Source organism: Aotus nancymaae, unplaced genomic scaffold (assembly GCF_030222135.1).
Source record: "Aotus nancymaae isolate 86718 unplaced genomic scaffold, 86718_ANA_hifiasm-v0.15.2.pri h1tg000036l, whole genome shotgun sequence".
NCBI classification, from domain to species: Eukaryota; Metazoa; Chordata; class Mammalia; order Primates; family Aotidae; genus Aotus; species Aotus nancymaae.
The window spans coordinates 17,684,024-17,699,554 of NW_026988450.1; the positions used below are offsets into that span (position 1 = coordinate 17,684,024).

The window sequence follows — 15,531 nt, forward strand, 5'->3', positions numbered from 1 at the left end:
ATTCAAAAAGTGGTCCATGCTTTTGCTGCCACTTCTTGCCACCCTGTTATGGGCTATTTTTCCATAATATAACATCTAGCCTCTACCTCTCAGCCCCCACCACCCCATGCCACATTGTCAACAAAAAGCCTGGTGTCCTAACTTCAGTTTAATGATTTTTACTCAGCTTTTATCTTCTTTGAATTGCCTTGACAGTTCCCTTTTTTCCTAAGTCCTCTGCATCCTCTGAGATACTGTCCAAACTTTAGCGAATATTTACTGGATGTGTATTATGAACTAGAGTTAGACTCTGCTAGGTTTGTGAGCATGATCTTTCTTCTAAGGACTGTCATCAGACCCTGTGTGTTTCTCATCCCTTCAGTCTCTTCCATGTTATCTCTTTTACTTCCGTGTTACTCTTTAGGCTTTCCTACAGATGATCTTCAAATCTTTTTCTTTGCCCTCAACCATTTTAAATTTTACTTTTTTGAGACAGGGTCTCACTCTGTCACCCGGCCCTAGAGTGCAGTGGTATGATTTTTGACTCACTGTAACCTGCACTTCCCGGGCTTAAGTGATCCTCCCACCTCAGCCCTCCAAGTAGCTGGGACTACAGGCGTATGCCACCATGTCCAGCTAATTTTTGTATTTTCAGTAGAGATGGGCTTTCACCGTGTTGCCCAGGCTGGTCTCGAACTCCTGAGCTCAAGTGATCCACCCTCCTTGGCTTCCCAAAGTGCTGGGATTATAGGCATGAGGCACTCTGCCCGGCCAGACTAATATATTAATCTGACTTCTGTAACAACCAAAATTATCTCCATTGCCATCTGCAGAACAAAATTGAGAGCCATTGGCATGTATTTTAGGATATTCCAGAATAGTTATCCATTCTACAGTTTCCAGTCTTGTCATTGCTCTATTATATGTGCTTTATGTTCTAGTCTAGCTGGACTACTTTCATGTTGCCAGAACACTCTTCATGTCTTACCTGTTTGGAACACTTTCTCACATTGTTTTCTTTCTCTATTATGCTTTCCGACTTATCTTCATCTGTGAAGCTCCTATTCATTTTACAAGTCTAAGCTGTCGTAAATGTTGTAACAGAATGTGAACCTTCCTGATTCTGAACTCCGATTCTCTTTTGTAACATTTGCCGTGTTACTTGCCGTGTTCTATCTGGAATTCTAATTGTGATTCATGTTCAAAATACATTCTTGAACATAACAAGCTTCCTGGTAAATACTTCTTATATCCAGGTTTAAGTTCATTTTCAGTGCTGCCATACTGTTCCAGTTTTTTGGTTTTTTTGTTTTGTGGAAAAGAGTTACTTTTTATTTTGTTCAAAGCTTTCGAGTTCTGTAATCATTCATTTCTGTTTTTGAGATTGGTTGTTTGACACAATTCTAGGTGCTCAGACTTTTGCTCTGTTTATTAGATATCTATTGCTACATAATGAATTACCCCAAAACTTGGTGTTTTAGCATAATAAAAATTTATTATCTTGCAGTTCTGAGGGTTAGTAATTTATGAGTGGTTTAGCTAGGTGGTTCTGTCTCATACTCCCTCATAATGTTGGAGTTCAAGATACTGACCATGGCAGCAATTATCTGAGGCTTGATGGGGACTGGATGTTTAATTTCCAATATGGCTCCCTCACGTGGCTCAGGAGGCCTTAGTTCCTTGCATATGGGCCTCTCCATAGGGCTCCCTTAGTGTCCTTATTATGGCAGTTGGCTTTCTTCAGAGTGAATGATCCATAGATAAGCAAGGTGGAAATAATTTCTTTTATGAAGTAGCCTCAGATGTCATAAAGCATTATTTCTGCAATATCTAGTCACAAGAAGTGAGTTATTAACTCTGGACACCACTGAAGGGGAATGGAATTGAGCTTTACCCTTTGGGGAGGATTGCCAAGTAATTTGTGAATATATTTTTAAATTCCAGTCCACATGATTGTGTTTTCCTTAGGAGGCCTATGATGGGTAAATTTCACTAGAGTTGTTTTAAATTGTTGCTGTATCCTATATTAAAGAAATTGTAAGTTCCGAAGTAACATAGATACTGTTAATATGGTTTTTATGTTTTGTTAAAGATTTATGTATCCTTAATTTCTCTACTAATTGAGATTATTTTACAGGGTTATTTTCTGAAAATCTTAAAAGTTTTGATGATTTTGTTTCTGTTTTCAGGGCACCAACATATTATTGAATTATTCCCAACTTTGTCCTATTGTTTTTCTTTCTGATTCCCTATTTTAAGAAAATATATTTTGCATACCAATTATACAAATGTGTTTATTGAAATAAATGGCTTATTTTTTCCTCTCAGCTGATTTGAATAGGATGCACAGACAAAATATAGATGCCTACCATTACCCAGATGCAAGAACACATGAAGATAAAAGGGCTGTTGTATCTCTAGACCAAAATTTAGCCGCTTCAAATACTGAGAACCTAGAAGATGCTGCAAATAAAAGCTCAGGTTTTTAATCACTTTTTTTTTTTTAACATTTCTGAAATTGTTCAGTAACATTTCTGTTCTTTGACTAAGTTCTTATTGGGATCTTGAGAATTTGGCTACTCTGATACAGGAAGCATAACACACTATTCATAAAATACCTTTTCTTCATAGTTACTTTGAAAAAAAGTGAATAGGGAAAGGTTGTTTTTTACTATGTTTCTTCTCAGCTTTATAGCTTGCTGTGTATCCTTTAGCTGCTGCTAATTTTTTGTTTTGCTAGGGGGATATTTCTTAAAATCAAACACTTTTACACACCTACACAATTTGCATCTTATACCAATAGGTGTTTGAATTAGTGAAAAAGTATCAGTTATGATATGATAAATTGTACAGGGAAATTCATTTTTTGCTTGTTTAGTAATCATTTACCCTCCCTTGTAAAACAACAGTGTACAAAGAAATGAAGCAATTAAAAGTTTAATTTAATACCAGGTTACATGCCTCTCAACTGCTTATCTTTGATTTACTATTAATATCCTTTATTCAAAAATTCTGTAAGATGAAAATTTTTCAGTGTCTTTTTTATGACATACCAGGAAAAGTTGTCAAATATATATTAAAGTGTGTTATATATTTAAAAATAGGCCAAGCGAGGTGGCTCACGCCTGTAATCCCAGTACTTTGGGAGGCCAAGGTGGGCGGATCATGAGGTCAAGAGATCGGGACCATCCTGGCGAACATAGTGAAACCCCGTCTTTACTAAAATACAAAAATTAGCTGAGCATGGTGGCATATGCCTGTAGTCCCAGCTACTCTGAGGCTGAGGCAGGAGAATTGCTTGAACCCAGGAGGCGGAGGTTGCAGTGAGCCAAGATTGAGCCACTGCACTCCAGCCTGGCGCCTGGCGACAGAGCGAGACTCTGTCTCAAAAAAATAAATAAATAAAGGAAATTTAAATAATACACCACCTTGCACTATATTTTGTGATGCCTTTTCAACTGGCCATTTATTCATTACAAAGTTCTACTTTGTACTTTCACAGAAGTTTTGATTTTAGACTAGAAAAGAACTTTTCATTAGGAAGTTCTAAAATATTTCTGACCATGCAGTCTTTTTTTGTTTTTAACCTTTCTTTTTGGCTAAACAGATAAGTGAAATGGGGAGCTGTGATTAGAGTTGTAGCCCTGCATCTTTCAAGGCTTTGATGGTAGCACACATTATCTATAGCCTTTTTGAACACTTTAAGAGACTGATCATTTACTGTTTTCATGGGCAGCTTGTTCCAGTGTTTTCTAATTATGAGAAAATGCTTTCTGTGTTTACGATAGGTTTTTACCCGTTAGATCCAGTTTTGATTTTTAGAGCACTAAAATTGGAGCCTTTGATTTTGACAAAATTATTGATTTGGGTCTTTTAATTTGTAATAATGTATAGTAAGAACATCAAAGCACCTTTTCATATTGCTGCTAAGAGAGAATTTTGACTTCTTTCTGATTATCATTATTTTTCTCATTTGCTGCTGCTTCTAGTAGTTTATATTGAGATCTCAGTGCCATATAGAGTCTTGCTCTACCTCTTTCTTCCATACCTGGTATTGTTTGTAGTTCTCTGGCTCAGCCTAGAACTTTCTCTATCTTAGTAATAACACTTTTTAGCCATTTGGCTTGCTCACCAAGCAAAAACACCGGAAAATCAACGGTTTCCATGAACCCTTCCCAAAAGCATAAGCCTGATGATTAAATATGCACAGCAAAATTTGGTGCCTGTAGCCTTTCTGTATCACTGCCAGATTTTTATGCTGGCATTATTGCCAGAATGTTCTATTTTAAGAAATGAATAAAAAAATCATAAAATGTTTAAAACTTCTCTTTTTTTGTGAATTGGAATTCCCTAAGTTAGACTTTTCTTCCTAATAATTAATCGGCTGGGTACGGTGGCTCACGCCTGTAATCTCAGCACTTTGGGAGGCCGAGGCAGGTGGATCATGAGGTCAGGAGACTGAGACCATCCTACTAAAAATACTGAGACCCGTCTCTACTAAAAATAAAAAAATTAGCAGGGTGTGGTGGCGCAATCCTTTAATCCCAGCTTGGGAGGCTGAGGCAGGAGAATCACTTGAATCTGGGAATTGGAGGTTGCAGTGAACTGTGATCACACCACTGCACTCCAGCCTGGTGACAGAGCGAGACTTGGTCTCAAAAAAAAAAAAAAAAAAAAAAAAAAAAGAATTTATCTAAAATAAACTTTCTCAATGCAAGAAATGATTCAAAGCCACCTAATTTTGTGCTATGCCATATATATGTGTATGAGTGTATGTATGTACACACAGACACATATATCTTTGCATATATGTAGCATTTGATCTTTTAAAAGCCTGAAGGAACTTGAATATACCTGAAAATTGAATGTTAAAACATGTGTTTAAGTTTCCTTATTCTCTAATGTTTCATCTTCATTAGGTTGTTTTCTGATGCCCTTTATTAATGTTCATTATTTTTTTCTTTTACTTTATGGTTTTTAGATGAGCTGTGGCTTATGAAGTCTAACACGAATTTGGCTTAAATTTATTTTTTTGGCTTATTATCGTGCCAAGTTACATTTCTGCTTTCTTTGTATATAGCAAGTGTTTACCTGTGGTTTTGCTTCTATAGTTTATTCATTTCTAAAAGGACTTCTCTTGTCTGTCTCCAATAATATGTCTTCTCTAATTGCCTCAGAGGTTTAGAAAAGGAGTGAGCAGCATGGTGAAACATACTACTCAATTTTGTTTTTCTATTAGCTTACAGCATAAAATTTAAAAGACCCTTCAAGGTGTATATTTAGTTTGTTTTCAGTAGGAAAATTTTTGGGTGAAAAAAAGTATTCATAATGTTTATTGATTTGGCTTTCTGCCAGTCTGTTCAAATAAGCATTAATAAATTTGAATACAAAGGCAAAATACATCTGAGTAGCAGCTGAACCGCAAAGCAGTTTGCCTATACAAAACTACATTCGAGAAATACATGCTTTAGGCCGGGTGAGGTGGCTCATGGCTGTAATCCCAGCAATTTGGGAGGCCATGGCAGGTGGATCGTCTGAGGTCAGAAATTCCAGACCAGCCTGACCAACATGGCAAAACCCCATCTCTACTAAAAATACAAAAAAAGTTAGCCTGGCATGGTGGCGCATGCCTGTAGTGCCAGCTACTCAGGAGGCTGAAGCAAGGAGAATCCCTTGAACTCGGGAGGTAGAGGTTGCAGTAAGCCGCAGTTGTGCCACTGTACTCCAGCCTGGGTGATGGAGCAAGACTCCGTCTCAAAAACAAGAATACATGCTTTAGTTTAATGGTATGAAGAATGAATTGGTAACTCTAAAACAATATAAAAAGTTGTGTGAGTCTTAAATTTAAATGTCATTTTTTTCCTGTCTGCATTTAAAGAGACTCTAAGGGTATAGTTGTTTTTTGAATTGCTTTTATGAAATTTTTTTCATTCGAAGAATATACAATACTATTTATAGGTAATAGATAATAAAAAAATTTTGTTCATTCAATAGTTTTAAAAATAAAAACTATTACTATAATTAAGACATTCTAATTTGTTAAATATGTTTTTCAAAGCTGACTATTCTGTCATTTAAACTATTGGGAAGAATTTTGAAATTATTTCTAAAAACAATTTTAGAAAATTTTAAATGTTACATAATACATTTAATATGTTATTAAGCAATATTCTTAAGGATATTCACATACTGAAGAATGTAATATGTACTTTTTGTCTCTCCATAAATTCTGTTTTAAAGCCTTTGCTGCAATGAGTGTTATTTAGGCTGTTAGCTTTTATGTTTCCTTTGTGCCTTTCAGGTATTACTTGATTGTGTTAACTGTTAATTTTATTTTAGTATTACCATTTTTCTTTCTCTTACTACTATTCATCTGCTCTTCAGATTCTAATTTCAACCATTCTCTTCTGATTTTAATCTCTGGACTTTTTTTTTTAATGAATTTATTAGCAAACTGTTAATTCTTTAACTGTTACATTTTCTAAGCATTGGCTAATAGCATGTTTTTACAAAATATCTCTTTTAAGGTCAGATGCAAACACAAAGCTCTCCTTTTGCTCGGGGAAATGTATTTGGTGAGCCTCCAACTGAACTTCAGATTAAACAGCAAGAATTATACAAGAATTTTCTTCGTTTTCAGGTGAAATGCTTATTTGATCAGTTTTAAAGTTTCATAAGATTTTAATAAACAAAAATTGCAAAGATTTTTCTCCACAGGGTAAATACTAAATTCTAAAATGCCATGCTGTTATCTAAAATATCTAATTCATATGAGATCAGATATCAGTAGTATAAAAATTATTTCATTTCCTTCTTTTTTTTTTTTTTTTTTTTTCCCAAGATAGAATTTTGCTCTTGTTGCCTAGGCTGGAGTGCAATGGCACGATCTTGACTCACTGCAACCTCCGCCTCCCAGGTTCAGGCTATTCTCCTGCCTCAGCCTCCCGAGTAGCTGGGACTACACGTGCTCACTTACCACATCCAACTAATTTTTGTATTTTTAGTAGAGATGGGGTTTCACCATGTTGACCAGGATGGTCTTGATCTCTTGACCTTGTGATCTACCCGCCTCGGCCTCCGAAAGTGCTGGGATTATAGGCGTGAGCCACTGCGCCTGGCTCATTTCCTTATTTTAAGGAAATAAGCAGATGTATTAAGCGTAGTAGTTGACTTAATCTTTTTTATACTTTATTAAATCTTTAATTATTTTATTTTTTTGAGATGGAGTCTTGCTCTGTCACCCAGGCTGGGGTGTAGTGGTGTGATCTTGACTCACTGCAACCTCCACAGCCTGTCTTTAAGTGATTCTCCTGCCTCAGTCTCCTAAGTAACTGGTACTGCAGTTGTGCACCACCATGCCAGGCTAATTTTTGTGTTTCCAGTAGAGATGGGATTTCACCATGTTGGCCAGGCTGGTCTCAAACTACTGACCTCATGTGATCCACCCGCCTTGGGTCTCCAAAGTGCTGGGATTACAGGTGTGAGCCACTATGCGCAGCCTAAATTAATTTTAAATCAAAGAATGCTGAGATTTTAAAAACTGACTTACCAGAATGTTCATCTATTAGGCAGAGAATGTATCTTTCTAGATATTTGTAAGTTGATTTTTTCTAAATGATTTGATATTCTTATTACAGATTGTAAATAAAAATTAGATTTAAGATAATCACAGTTTATAATTATTTGCCCCATATATGTATATAAGTAAATAGCATTTAACGTAGCAGAAATGTCCAAACTATTTCCAGAGAAAGACACTTAAATATCCATTGTTTATGAAGCAAACAGATTTACTCCCATACTGGGTGCACCCTGGGCTGAGTCCTAGGGATGGAGCCTGAGATGAATGTGAAATACTTGCCCATGAGGGACTCACAGTTTCTTTTTTCTTTACCTCCCTCCCTTTCATACGCACACTTAGATCTCAGTTTTAGATTAATCTTATGGCCTGGTTAATTTTCCTTTGATACAACTTTTCACATGCTGTTCTTCTTTACTCAAAATCTGGTGGTAGGTTTTCTTTGCCTACAGAAATTATCTCAACTCTTTAGCCTGACATTAAAGGCTATCTAATCTAACCTCAAACTCTTTTTTTTTTTTGAGATGGAGTCTTGCTCTGCCACACGATCTCAGCTCACTGCAACCTCTGCCTCCTAGGTTTAAGCAGTTCTCCTGCCTCAGCTTCCCAAGTAGCTGGGACTACAGGTGCGCACCATCACGCCCAGCTCATTTTTGTATTTTTAGTAGAGATTGGGTTTCACCATGTTGGCCAGGATGGTCTCGATCTCTTGACCTTGTGATCCGCCTGCCTCGGCCTCCCAAAGTGCTGGGATTACAGGGATGAGCCACCATGCCCTGCCCTCTAACCCCAAACTCTTAAATAGATGCCCTCAAACATACCTTCTTTTTAATCCTAATTCTTGTTGACTCTTAAATAAGGCAGTGATATAATGGATATAGCCTTTAAGGATGATTGATATTAGGCTGGTTATAGTGGCTAGCACCTGAATTGAAGTATTTTAGGAGGCCAAGGTGGGCAGATCGCTTGAACTCAGGAGTTTGAGACTAGCCTGGGCAACATGGTGAAACCCCATTTCTACAAAAAATTAGCCGGGCATGGTAGTATATGCCTGTAGCCCGAGCTACTTAGGCGGCTGAGGTGGAAGGATCGCTTGAGCCTAAGAGGCAGAGGTTGCAGTCAGCCAAGATATGCCACTTTATCCTACCTGAGTGACAGAGTGAAAAAAGGATTGATGTGACATCACTGTTTAAGATATAATAATAGATAATTGCAAAGACTGGAAGCAGGGATATTTTACTAGAGTAGATGACAGTGAAAATAGATCGAAAGGCGTTTTTAAGGTTCAACAGAAATGACATAAATGTTGAATGTAAGATATTGGCATCAGAGGTCCCAGTATTGTGCACTCAAGTCTGGTAGCAGCAAGTTGAAGGTTTGGAGTCTCTGTTAAACGTAAAGGACCCTGTGGTATATTGACCATGACAACTGGTAAAATTTAAGTACCTCCTCTAATGCTTAGCAGTTCTTACCATGGTCTAAGGTAGAATTCAGCCAAAAAAAAAATTCTTACAACTATATAGGCTTTTATTGTTTGTAAGATACTTTTACATATAGTATCTCAACCAACCTCAAATTTCTCTGAAGAAGGTTTTATTATCTCTATTTAATGACATACAACCAATACTCGGACTAAAAGGCTTGCCCAGAGTGTCAGAGCTAGCAAATTGTGAGGCCATTGCTTGAACCCAAGTCTCCAGGCTTCAAGTATAATACCTATAGATACCACCCTTCTGTTTATAGGATTCACTAGAAAGTCTTTATCTCTAGAAAAACTATGGTAATGGGGTAAGCTTTAACTATTTTAGTTGCAGCCTTCAGTTCTTCCAGTCTGTCAACCCTCAATTTATCAGTGAATAGATTGCTTTCAGATGATGGTTTTTAACTTTTTCTTTTAGCAACCTTTTAAAAATCTCTTCCCCCACTTCAAACAAAACCTAACATGTAATTCTAAGAAAATATAAAGTAGACCAATGGTATTTATTACTACTGTCAACAATACAATGTCAGATAAAACATATCCAAAACTTTTGTTAAAACATATGTTATGAAATGTTCAAATCTGTGCACAAAGATGTTAAGAAAAGCTTTAGCCTGAGGTCTACACAAGTAAGTTCAACAGTTAGCTTAAGTTAATGCATCAAAAGTCTTTATACTGTTAAACTTTGGTAAATATTAATAACACTTGTGAATGTTTGACATTTTTAATTACAGCATTAAAAATAATTAACAAATTAAATATTTTTAAGAACTCTGAAGCATTTTTGTGTTATATAATTAGAAAACCATGACAAGAAGATAGCTTTCCCTGCTTTCCAGACCAGAAAGCTGTTGAACTGCTGTCTAGCATTGCTGCTGGCACTGAGCTTTGGATCCATTAAATATATGATCCATTAATAGTTTACAAGTTGATAGTCTTTGATTTTGATGGAGAAATGACCCTGTGGATGTAATTTTTTTTTTCATGGAGTAGGAAGAAGGGGGAATTGAGTATTGAATATGAAATTTTGTTGAATTATAAATTATTTTTTTAGTCATGTTGGACTTGAAGAAGTGATAGCATGCAAATTGCTGACTAAAAGTACTAATTAGGCTTGTGCATATTTAATAGTGTTGTGAGAAAGAAGTGTTGGAAAAGCCCTAGTATATGAACTCATGGGATGTGTTAGAAGATTAAAGTTCTTTTTTTTTTTTTTGAGACAGAATCTCACTCTGTCGCCCAGGCTGGAGTGCAGTGGCATGATCTTGGCTCACAGCAACCTCTGCTTTGGGTTTGAATGATTCTCCTGTCTCAGCCTCCTGAGTAGTTGGGATTACAGGCATGTGCCACCACACCCAGCTAATTTTTATATTTTTAGTAGAGACGGGATTTCACCATGTTGGCCAGGCTGGTTTTCAACTCTTGACCTCAGATGATCTGCCTGCCTCAGCCTTTCAAAGAGCTGATATTATAGGCGTGAGTCACTGCACCTGGCCAGATTAAAGTTCTTATAGCTCAAAAATTAACAACAGGCTGGGCGCGGTGGCTCACGCCTGTAATCCCAGCACTTTGGGAGGCCGAGGTGGGTGGATCACAAGGTCAACAGATCGAGACCATCCTGGTCAACATAGTGAAACCCCGTCTCTACTAAAAATACAAAAAATTAGCTGGGCATGGTGGCGCGTGCCTGTGATCCCAGCTACTCAGGAGGCTGAGGCAGGAGAATTGCCTGAACCGAGGAGGCAGAGGTTGCAGTGAGCCGAGATCGCGCCATTGCACTCCAACCTGGGTAACAAGAGCGAAACTCTGTCTCAAAAAAAAAAAAAAAAAAAAATTAACAACACTAGATAGAGCAACATTGGAGCTAGAGGAAGTACAGACAAGAAAAACAAAAGTATGATGAGTAGTATGATCCATACCTAAGGATAACTAAGATCTGTTGACAACCTTAGAAACATGAATACCTATTTCCCATGCTGCCATTCTTCCCTGCCTCACTCATCGGGGGTGGGGACTATCTCTTAGGGCCCCTCTTTCCTTCAAATCTTAGGCTCTGCCTTAGAATATTTCCCTCAGAGTACTCAACACTATAGACTCCAGGTGGCATTCAAGATGAAACTTAATTATGAGTCCTTGTGACCTAAATCGTCCTACACCTAATAGTTTTAGTTCTTTCTCCATGAACTCTATGATAGAAAAGAACAAAGGGCATTTGGGAGAAGTGGTTCTAGCATTAAAAATGATTGGATACAGTGAATATTAATTTCACTATTATTTTAGAATAATAATCAAGTGGAAGAATTTTGACATATAATAGCAGCAATCACTATAGAGTAATACAATCACGAATTATTTGCTTAGAACCTTCTATATAGGAGGAACTTTTATGTTCCTTACATTGTTTCACTTTAATTCTTTGAGCACTCCTTTGAGATGTAGGCATTAATAACTGTTTACAAGAAAAAAAGAGAAAACTAAGGACAAGCAAGTTTCTTAAGGTCACACAGTCTGTTTGTTGGAACTGAAATTTAACTCAAAGCTTTTAGCAGTACGGTAAACCATGTAGCCTCCCTAAAAATACAGCAGACTGAAAAATTTAGGAACGTGCAAAAAGAGGGTACAAATGTTGAGTTTATATGCTGTCAGGAAAAAAATAAGTGATGTTCTAACTTTTCACTAGTTTTACAGCATAAATATCTAGGTTTAATTCTTTAGATTGAGGAAAAGAAACAAAGAGAGGAAGCAGAGCGAGAGAGACTGAGAATTGCAGAAGAAAAAGAAGAAAGACGGCTTGCAGAACAGAGGGCACGGATTCAGCAGGAGTATGAAGAGGAACAGGAAAAGAAAAGGGAGAAAGAGGAGGAGGTACATCTTTTTTCCCAACTCTCTCTTACTGCTTAGTCTGAAGGTTAAGTCTTTATTTTGACTTGAAAAGATATTTGTTACTTATGAAGGAGAACAGTGTTGGAGTACATTTAGGAAAATATCAGATCAATATCCATTCATTGGATATTATTTCATTAAGGCGAAAGTAATTTAAGAAAGGAGATAAATGATGACTTTAAAAAAATAGTTATAGGCTGCCTGAAGACTTTATAAAAGATACCTAATATTTTATTTTTAAGCAGATAACTTCTTTATGTTAAAGAACCATATCACGTCATCTATATCTTTATCTCATTTTATCAGATAAGACAGCACGTTTTTGAATGTGCTATATAGAAGGTGTATATGGAGTGTCTATTTTTCTATTTATTTTGAAGCAAAGGCTAAAAAATGAAGAACATATTCGGTTAGCTGAAGAAAGACGAAAAGAAGCAGAAAGAAAGAAGAAAGAAGAAGAAAAATATAACCTGCAGCTTCAGCACTACTATGAAAGAGAAAATTTGATTGGGGAAGAAACAAAGGTAAGTTTGAGACAAAAATGTCAATCAAACCCATAGTTTAACCCACTTTTGCTGTGAGAGTTGTGTAGTTGTTAGAAAAAGGGAAAAAGAGAAGGAGGTGCTTTTGTTCCTGTTCTGTCTTACTGTTTAGTCTGGGTACAATGTATTGAACTTTCTATATGAGGTACTGTCACTGTGCTTTGTTGGTATTTTCTGTCCATTGAAGGTAATGGATTTACTTACCTCAGCCATTCTTAGTCTTGTTCCTTTGGTATGTGCAGTGTCACCCAAAAATATGGTCTGCAGACCAGCACAACATGAACTGTTTGTTTTGGTTCACAACAAGACTAAATACAGAAATTGAGAGTTTTTAAATTTTTTCTTTCTTTCTTTTTTTTTTTTTTGGTTAAGATGGATTCTCACTCTGTTGCCCAGGCTGGAGTGCAGTGGCACAGTTTTGGCTCACTGCAATCTCCACCTCTTGGGTTCAAGCAGTTCTCCTGCCTCAGCCTCCCTAGTAGCTGGGACTACAGACGTGCACCATCATGCCTGGAAAATTTTTGTGTTTTTAGTAGAGACGGATTTCACCATGTTGCCTGCCCAGACGGGTCTCAAACTCCTGACCTCAGGTGATCTGCCCACCTTGGCCCCTCAAAGTGCTGAGATTACAGGCGTGAGCCACCACACCCGGCCTTCCTTCTTTCTTTCTTTCTTTTTTTTTAAGAGACCAGGTCATGCTGTGTTGCCCAGGCAGATCTCAAATTCTTGGGCTCAGGTGATCCTCCTGCCTCAGCCTCCCAAAGTGCTGGGATCACAGGCATGAGCCACCACTTCCTGCCTCACAGAGAATTTTTTATTATAAAATTCATCATTTAAGAATGAAAGAGGCTTAGCAAGGTGGCTCATACCTGTAATCCCAGCACTCTGGGAGACCGAGTTGGGCAGGTCACTTGAGGCTAGGAGTTTGCGACCAGCCTGGGCAACGTGGTGAAACCCTGTCTCTACTAACAAATACAAAAATCAGTTGGGCGTGGTGGTGGGCACCTGTAGTCCCAGCTACTCAGGAGGCTAAGGCAGAAAAATCACTTGAACTTGGGAGGCAGAGGTTGCAGTGAGCCATGATTGCAACACAGCGATCCAGCCTGGATGACAGAGTGAGACTCTGTCTCAAAAAAAAAAAAAAAAAAAAAAAAATCTATTTTTTAGTAATATATACTTTTATGAATGTAATTGTAAAGTACCATAAAATTTTAAATTGGCTTTATCTCATTTAATGCATTTGCCTTTCTGAAATTAACATTGCTATCATTTTTTTCATTTATGTATGTCTGATACATATTTTTGTCTATTTCTTCAGTTTTACCTTTGTGTCACTAGATTTTTTATTTAATTAGATTGTAGCTTTAGTTTGTTGAATTTTTAAAATCCTAATCTGAGTTATCTTTTTATTTTCATTTATTTATTTATTTAGAGACGGAGTCTCACTCTGTCACCCAGGCAGGCGTGCAGTGGGATGATTGTGGCTCACTGCAACTTCTGCCTCCTGGATTCAAGCAATTCTCCTGCCTCAACCTCCCCAGTAGCTGGGATTATAGGCGCATACCACCACACCCAGCTAATTTTTGCATTTTAGTAAAGACAGGGTTTTACCATGTTGGCCAGACTGGTCTTGAACTTCTGACCTCAGGTGATCTGCCTGCCTTGGCCTCCCATAGTGCTGGGATTACAGACATGAGCCACTGCACCCAGCCTATCTTTTAAAATAAGGATATCTAAATCCATTTATGTTTATCAAAACTAATGTCTTTGATTGCATTAATTGCATTTCTGACTTTTTTGTGTTTTTCATCCTTGATAGCTTTTTGGTCATTTGTTATGTGGACTATGACTTGTTTGCTTCATTCTCTACAGTGCTTTAGAAGGTCTATGTTGTCTTTATAATTTTGCTTGTGGATACCTTTCTGTCATATATTTTTAATTTTATTAAAATTAACTGATTTTGTGCTATATAAAATGAAGAATTTAACATCCAAATATACATTTTGGTCTAAGTTTTTTTTCCTTTTAAATGCAGATAACTATTATCATTTTGTTAGGACTCTTTTTTTTTTTTAAAAGATGGAGACTCACCTTGTTGCCCAGGCTGGAATGCAATGGCATGATCTTGGCTCACTGCAACCTCTGCCTCCTGGGTTCAGGCGATCCTCCTGTCTTAGCCTCCTGAGCAGCTGGGATTATAGACCGTGCCACGATGCCTGGCTAATTTTTTTCTGTCTTTAGTAGAGATGGGGTTTCGCCATGTTGGGCAGGCTGGTCTCCAACTCCTGACCTCAAGTGATAGGCCCGCCTCGCCCTCCCAAAGTGCTGGGATTACAGGCATGAGCCACCATGCCCGGCTAGGACTTTTTAATGTCTTCAGTGTTTTGATTTTTATGTGACGTTGAGGACCATAAGTTTTAATACACTATAAACTAAAATATAGAACCGCATTGTGATCTTGAAGGGTCTCTCATCCATGATGCTGTTAGTGACTAGATCTAGATTTTAGAGATTGATTTGTATTGTTTTCCAGAAGAGGAATTTTTTCTTTAATTTTTTGTATTGTCATGGTACCTTTTTATTAAGGTGATTCTTTACTTTTGTTACGTCTTTTCTTTTATGTTGCTTTACTTGAGTTTGTTGATTTTTTTAATCCTAATTTGACAGTCATACTGTTTTAATAAAGATGTCTAAATCCATTTATATTTATCATAACCAACATGTTTGATCTTATGGAACCGAATTTCTGACTTTTCTAACAAGTATTTTATTAAATAAAAGCAGTAACAGTCTAAACTTCTTAGATGGCTTTATTAACTATAAGGGGCATGTGTGTATATGTGTGTGAGTATGATGAAGCAAATATGCTCTTAAATTTTTAAAATTTTTTAGCGCTTGAGACAGCCTTCTCCTGTAGTTCCTGCTCTTCAGAACAAAATTGCAAGCAGACTCCAAAGACCTCCTTCAACTGACAGCATCATAAGTTCCTTTATTCGTGTATGTACTTTAGTTTTTATTTGTTAATTCTAGCTCAGTAATTTTGGATTGGGGGATCAAATGAAATTTTC

General features: G+C 37.1%; 1 protein-coding gene across 17 annotated transcripts in view; it reads left to right on the top strand.

Moving 5' to 3' along the window:
* Positions 1–15,531, top strand: part of CSPP1 (centrosome and spindle pole associated protein 1) — a 143,555-nt gene that overhangs the window by 96,529 nt on the left and 31,495 nt on the right. For 15 of the 17 annotated variants that reach the window (XR_002478127.2, XR_001109123.2, XR_002478137.2 and 12 more), the window contains 5 exons: positions 2,308–2,460; positions 6,507–6,619; positions 11,754–11,903; positions 12,302–12,445; positions 15,356–15,460. Coding sequence is in view for 13 of the 17 variants with exons in the window: in XM_012463670.3 (XP_012319093.2) it covers positions 2,308–2,460; positions 6,507–6,619; positions 11,754–11,903; positions 12,302–12,445; positions 15,356–15,460 (665 nt within the window). In the remaining 4 variants the exon portion in view is untranslated. The remainder of the gene's footprint in view (positions 1–2,307; positions 2,461–6,506; positions 6,620–11,753; positions 11,904–12,301; positions 12,446–15,355; positions 15,461–15,531) is intronic. The other 2 variants (XM_012463676.2, XM_064384259.1) reach the window with 1 other exon arrangement.